This window comes from Notothenia rossii (genome assembly GCF_949606895.1).
Source record: "Notothenia rossii genome assembly, chromosome: 1".
NCBI classification, from domain to species: domain Eukaryota; kingdom Metazoa; phylum Chordata; class Actinopteri; order Perciformes; family Nototheniidae; genus Notothenia; species Notothenia rossii.
In genome coordinates, this window is record NC_136912.1 from 7,627,700 (window position 1) to 7,635,272 (window position 7,573).

Sequence of the window (7,573 nt, forward strand, 5' to 3'; positions counted from 1 at the left end):
TACTGTAACACACACTCACATACTGTAACACACACACATACTGTAACACACACACACACTCACTTACATACTGTAACACACACACTCACATAATGACTCACATACTGTTCTCACACACACTCATACTATTCTAACACACACTCACATACTGTAACACACACACACACACACACACTCACTCACTGTAACACACACACACACACACACTCACTCACATACTGTAACACACACTCACAAAATGTGACACATGAATACACACACACTCACATACTGTAACTCACACACTAACATACTGACACACACACACACACACACACACAATAAAATAACTGGATGGCCTACCTGCCTGTCAGCCTTCCATCTGTGCAGAAACTTATCTCGTGCCCTCATTGGTCATGTGTGTGTTGGAGGAGGGGCTCTGTGAGGAAGTCTGAAGGAAGGGGCAGATTTTTTTCGGCTGCGTATTTTCAAATTCTAGCGCACTCGAGCTGGTTTCTCAATTCTTACCTACCCTACCTTTAATAGAGGCTAACTTGTGCTAACAAATAAATAGACATTACATTGTTTAGAAATTAAATTAACCTGTAAAGAAAAATGCCAAAAACATTTGCAGTATGTTTGAAGAAATGCATTCAATTCACTGTAAAATAATAATAGAAATATAAAATGTACAAATTAATTTAGTCTTTAAATGGTAAAATGATGTTAAAAAGGCTTTAAATGTAACCTATTTTAATTTAATTACACTATTCACTAGCGTAGTTATTTAACATTTAGAGACTGAATAATTAAGAATTCTATTATACTATTACTAGAATTAGGTCATCAATAAAATGTTTCTTTTATTTTTTCTAATACATCATTTAAATTTGTTTTTATTAAATCAAATTAAAATGCCTAAGTTATTGATTAGTTTAAATCAAACCAGATCCTCTCTCACCTCTCCTCCTCTCCTCTCAAATAAAAAAAATGTAATCAATCGAGATAAAATCTGTTATAAAAATAAAAGACAGGAAGACAAAGATGAGATAATTTTCATTTAATGTATAAAATAAAATTACTAAAGTGCCCCCCCCCTCAGAGCTGAATCCTCATCACATTCAAATAATAATAATAATAATAATAATCGCCGTCAGAAGGAAACATGATGTATTGCATAGGAGAAGGCATCGATGTACAGAATCACTTCATCCCTCCCTTTAATGTCCAGTACAAACCTGCAGAGCCACAGAGCTGCTACAAACAACAACAACAACAACAACATAATAATAATAATACAAACATTTGGTTTGATGAGAACAACCAATCTTTCATTCTCTGGATGGAAACAGACAGAAGAGACAGGATAAACAACATGGAGCCAGTTTAAAAATGATTACATCGATTAAATCTAAATAAAAAAAGGGTTTGGGAAGTCACATTCTTCCTACTTTTGTTTATTTTTATATTAAAAATGTTCAACTTTAGAACCAAAGAACACAGTTTTCTGATATTTTGGATGCTGATACTCCTCTATGAAAGGGTTTAAAACACACACAGCACCATCTAACTTATTCTTTATAACAAACAGTGTGTAATGTAAATATTGTATTAATTGATATCCCTAATTTAGATCCCTGTCTCTAAGTTTTAAATACTGATTAACAACAGGTGGATGCATACACTGGAAATGTGTTAAAAGTAAAAAAAAACAAATACAGTGTGAATGGTGGAGGAACAACTACAGGAAGATCTTAGCAATACAAAAGAAAGGGTATTGAATCTTTAAAAAGGCATTGGATGTTGAATTAAATGTTATTTTTTCACATAAGGACACATGCAGTACTACTCACTGGTGTAACTCCGTGCTGTTACCGCATCTGTCCAGCAGGGGGCGACACCATTCAGCTTTAACACTGCGTTTAACTGCCATTCAATTCAATCACATTTTAATATTATTTTCTCTTTACCAGCTTCAGCTCAGATAGATTTTTAACAGAAATACCAGATATTTATAAAGGTTAAGATTTTTTTAAATGCCTGTTTGTTTACATAATGGCATTTTTTGTGTAAAACACACAACATGCAAGGGGGATTTTTTTCATATATCAATGATTAGCAACATTGATTTTAAAGCATTGCAATAACTAAACATAGAAGATGTTTTGGGCTACAGACATTTAGATCTAGGCACACATCAGCAAGTTTAATCCCGGTTGAAACGTAAAAAAAACCATTTTATTTGAAGTTTCTATTCAGATTTAGTCATTTGAAACTGGCCCACATGTTTATCCATATACAATATACCACACACACACACACACACACACACACACACACACACACACACACACACACACACACACACACACACACACACACACACACACACACACACACACACACACACACACACACACACACACACACACACACACACACACACACACACACACACACACACACACACACACACACACACACACACACACACACACACACACACACACACACACACACACACACACACACACACACACACACACACACACACACACACACACACACACAGTGGCATAGGTTGAATTGAATTGCTGAAATCCTAAAATATATTACATAGTATTAAAAAAAAAAACTCCGATCATTTATTAAATGACGGAATATTTCATAGACTTCCACCCAAAAGGACCTCTGAGTTAAGCCTGAACTGAGAGGGCAGCCTTGGTGGAGAAATCCTTTACAGAGAATACATATTTATGTTTCTGTACAAACCAAATATTAGTGTCCAGAGATACAATAAATACACACGGAGCCGCGGGGTAATAAATAATTCATAGAGTTATTTCTGGTAAAGGGAACGTCTGCTTGTGAAAACTTGAGTCACCATTTTACTACAAACCATAAACAACATACTTTCTATTTTTTCCAAATGTGAGTTTTATTAACTCCAGGTTGAAATGTTATTTTTAGAAAGATACAATTTCATTGGTTGAGTTTAAAGTGAGCGCTGCCAAACCCATTGATTTGAGTGTTGTTGGTGTGGGTATTAGCTCAAAAACATCCAATGTCCGTCAAGTGTAACGAAAAAATACTTAATACATGTATTAGGAGGGAAAGTGTTATGGTTATTTATCTTTTTTTTCCTGCTAATTCTCTTAGATTAAAGCAGGGGTCTCAAACTCAAGGCCCGGGGGCCAAATTCGGCCCGCGACTTGATTTTATGTGGCCCCCCCAAGAGCTAGCAAGGAAAATAATACGTTTATTATACGGTTACATGCCACTTTACAGAAGCAGGTTGCCCATAAACTACATGTCCCACAATGCATCTCGGTTTGTGACATGCGCACTGAAGAGACTTGCAATTATTTGCCTTGCTTTCAGACGTAGTTAATTACTAAGTTAATATCCTATCCGATAATAATCCAATTCAGAGGCAATAATGTCATATAATACATTATTTTATATAAATATCATATATTTATATAATTACAACCGGCCCTTTGAGTGCAACCATAATCTGGTAAAATGAAATGATTACCTTTCTTTTTAAATAATATTTATAATTGAGTTCCTTGATTTTCAGCTAATTTACACTTGCTAGTTTAGCTCAGGTTTGAACTCAACCAATAAGATGCTTTACTCTTTGTGTTTCCAAAAGTAAAGGTTGTTTTTAAACCAGAAACTGTGACAGACTTAACAACAACAACAACAACAACAACAGTGATTACTGTTCAGACACAAAGTTGATCTGTAGGCAGGAAGTAAGTTGGATATTATGAGCAACAAACCGGCTAAAGAAAATGAAAACTAGAAACATAAAGTCTGCTGCTGTTATATATGTTTCCTGTTGTCAAATCCAACAAAAACACAAATAAATGAAATGTGTTATCTGCTTTTTTCCTTGGATTTGTGGAAAAATACAAAAAACCTCAGACGTTATGTTTCCGTTTGAAAAACAACAATAGAAATAGCTCAACATTCACACACGTGGAGATGCTCTCACACTCGTTCTGGACCGAAGTATCTCTGCAGGCGGGATCCTCTTCAAAAGGTATAACATGATGCATTGTGGGTAATTAAGAACAGGTATTGCTTCGTGACGAGCGACAGCAAGACGTGACGGCGTGATCGAGGTTTTAGAAAAAGGCACTGGATTGTTTTGTTTTTTTATAAATGCTATTGAGATTTCTGTCTTCATCTCATATTTGTGGAAACATGCACCGGCGGTAGAAAAAAAGTCTCTTTTTGATCTTTACAATTTCTCGGACAGCGGTAGGAAAACGGGACTTCAGGCCGGAGTTATCGGAGCTGGAAGACAAACTCTGAGCTCATTGTGTCTCTGAGAGGGAGTCATTCACACGGCGGGTCCTCAGTGTGGAGCTCAGGGTTCTCAATGCTCAGGGACTAAGACTAACGCTGCTGTGTGTTTTTATACACATGACTGGTCTGCGTCACACATTAAAGGCCTGGTCAATCAGAGCTTCACAATCTGCAGGGAAATCAGTCAGTCCTCACCAAGTTAAACTCAATATGGACATTATTATTTGCACCATTGACAAATAGCAAGCTGTCTTGGCAAAAGAGGAGGATGCTATCGTAGCTTATAAGCTATTTTCCTTTATCCAGTTCATTAAACGTCTTCTTTCAGGATATACAAAGTTTAGGCGAGTGCCGCAGTGACGCGTCCTAAAACCCGGAAGAAAACTCTTTCCGGTTCCTTCGACAAAAACTAATGCAATTTCGGATCATCTCCACATGTCTACCCTACTTTTACAATCTTCAAATCATAAATCTATCTATTATATTTATGATTCGAGAATTATAAAAGCAGGGTAGACATGTGGACATTACCCGGCTGAACAAAACGTGATCCGTCTCTTGAACGTGTTTCAACCACAGACCTTATTTCAAACTATCTTCCAAAATCCTACGGAGAAATTGCATTGGTTTTTATCGAAGGAACCGGAAGTGGTAAAATGCGAACTTACTTCCGGGTTTTAGGAAGCGTCACTGTGGCACTCTATAGTGAGGATGTTCTGCCTGTTAGCAGTTTAGCTAACATGTTTGTTATGCAGTTAGCAAGCTAGCTAGTTCAAAGGCCTGAGAACCAGAAGCTCCGTGGCTAAGTGCTAGCATTTAGGCTAAAGTAAAATAAGGCTCTTATGAAAGATAGCCTTGTTTTATTTAGAGGCTGTTGGTTTTGGTCAAAGCACCAAAAAGAGCTGGAAGAGCTTTTCTTTCTACCTGGAGCTCTGCAGCGTTAACTCACTGAGCTTTAACTCACTGAGCGTTAACTCACTGAGCTTTAACTCACTGAGCGTTAACTCACTGAGCGTTAACTCACTGAGCTTTAACTCACTGAGCGTTAACTCACTGAGCGTTAACTCACTGAGCGTTAACTCACTGAGCTTTAACTCACTGAGCGTTAACTCACTGAGCTTTAACTCACTGAGCGTTAACTCACTGAGCGTTAACTCACTGAGCGTTAACTCACTGAGCTTTAACTCACTGAGCGTTAACTCACTGAGCTTTAACTCACTGAGCGTTAACTCACTGAGCGTTAACTCACTGAGCGTTAACTCACTGAGCGTTAACTCACTGAGCTTTAACTCATTGAGCTTTAAAACCAAATATTGACCAGGCCTTTATACCGTGTTTACTACTTTTGAACTTGTGTTTAAGTTTCATTAATAAACCACCTGCCTGAAACCTCCAGTGGATTTCTCTCCGTGTGAAATCCAGCCCGTGTGATTGATCAGTGAATTCCCTCAGCAGCTGTGATCCTCCAGACGACCCGGAGTGAAGCCCGTTGTTACTTTGAAAACTGTACAAATTGAACAAAGCCTCACTAAGTTCTGCTCAGCTGCCCACCAGCACCTCCATGATGTGGTCCAGCTCGGCCAGGTCCATTTTGAACGGCTGGTTCTGAGCGCCCGGCGCTCCGAAACCCGACATCGAACGCACCAGATCGTCCGCCGTCACCATGGGGGCCATCTTGGACGGAGGGGCTCCTGAGGGGCCGAGGTCGTACATCGACGTGTCAATGTCTGTGAAGAGGACGTCGTCCAGGGTGAAGTCAGTGAGGAAGGAGTGGGGCTGGGAGGGAGGAGGAGGAAGAGGAAGAAGGGGAGGAAGAGGAGGAAGAGAAGGAGGAAGAGGAGGAGGTTTACTCTCCACCTCTTCCTCCTTCATGATAACATCAAATAAAACCTGAGCAGGAGGCGGTGATGGCGACTCTGAGGAGGAGGAGGGACAGAGTTCCTCGATTTCCTCCAGGGCCGAGGAGAAGCTGTCTTTGGGGGACGGAGAGGGCGATGGTGGCATCCTGGGGGAGAGGAGCAGGTGCTGGGAGGAGGAAGAGGAGGAGGAGGAGGAGGAGGAAGAGGAGGGAGGAAGAGTGAAGAACATGGGAAGATCCTCCTCCAGCAGCGAGGCGGGGGTGAGGCAGGAGTCCGTCAGCAGTCCGGACATCGAGGAGGAGAGGATGCTGAAGGAGGAGGAAGAGGAGGAGGAGGAAGATGGAGGCTGGTGGAAGCTCTCGTCCTCGCTCACGGTCGATGAAGAGGAGAAGAAGAGCGCCCCGACGCCCCCCCCCTCCTGCCTGAAGTCTCTGTGGATGCGCTGGATGACGTTGTTGATGAGCACGCGGCGCTGCAGGCGGAGGTCGGCGGGCCGCGGGCCGTACAGCTTCATCAGAGACATGTTGAGGAGAGTCTGCCGGGTGGAGGAGGTCTGAAACACAACGCCTCCTGAGGGGGGGCGCCGCTCTTCCTCCAGGACGTCCTCATCATCGTCAAGTTTACGCTTCACCCCGTTACCCAACATGGATCTGAGGAAAGAGACGGAGATCAGAGAGAGGCCACAAGAATAACAGTAATAATTCATTAAAACATTTATTACAGCGATTACGCAGCGGCGGGATTCGAACTGGAGTTCCACAACGCCCCTTAATCTGATGATCAACGCTCTAGCCCACTGCGCCAACATCATAAATGAAAGCAAGCTGCACAGTATCAAAGATTGACGGACGAAGAAACTGAAATGTGGCAACAACAGATATTGAAAAGAAATGATACACTCGGGATGCACAATTGACCGCATTTTAAGAAATCTCAATATTCAAGTTGCAGGAAGCACAATATTTAGTAAAAGCAAAATATGCAAAAAGTAATTATTAGAATGAACCCAACATGGATCTGAGGAGAGGAGACCCAAACAGATCAGAGAGAGAAAATAAGAAAGCTGCACTGCATTAAAATGACAGAGAATAATAAAAACGTTTTTTTTTTTTTATATATTTAATTTTTTTATCTTTAATTAAACAAATTATGCATGTTTGTTAGGTAACATTACGCCGTCTTTGGCTCTTTTCTGCTGTAACAAATGTACATTTCCCCTCTGAGGGGCTAACAAAGGTATTCTGATTCTGAGAGAGTAAAGAAATATGATATACTCGGGATGGACAATTGACCATATTTGAGCAAAATCTTAATATGGAAAGTTGCAATATTCAAGTTGTAGGAAGCACACTATTTAGTAAAAGCAAAATATGCAAAAAAAAAATATTTCCGCTCATCAGAGAAGTGTTGGCTGC

At 40.2% G+C, this 7,573-nt stretch overlaps 1 protein-coding gene across 1 annotated transcript; it reads right to left on the bottom strand.

Annotated features, from left to right (window-relative positions):
* Window positions 1-1,024: 1,024 nt before the first annotated feature.
* Window positions 1,025-7,208, bottom strand: LOC307040690 (SERTA domain-containing protein 2-like). Its single transcript, XM_079683800.1, has one exon. It carries the CDS (start codon window positions 7,078-7,080, stop codon window positions 5,839-5,841), a length of 1,242 nt encoding a protein of 413 aa, XP_079539926.1. The 5' UTR covers window positions 7,081-7,208; the 3' UTR covers window positions 1,025-5,838.
* Between the last annotated feature and the right edge of the window lie 365 nt (window positions 7,209-7,573).

Excerpts from the sequence above, each read along its gene's own strand:
- LOC307040690 (XM_079683800.1), bottom strand. The coding sequence starts at position 7,080 with ATGCGGTCAATTGTGCATCCCGAGTGTATCATTTCTTTTCAATATCTG.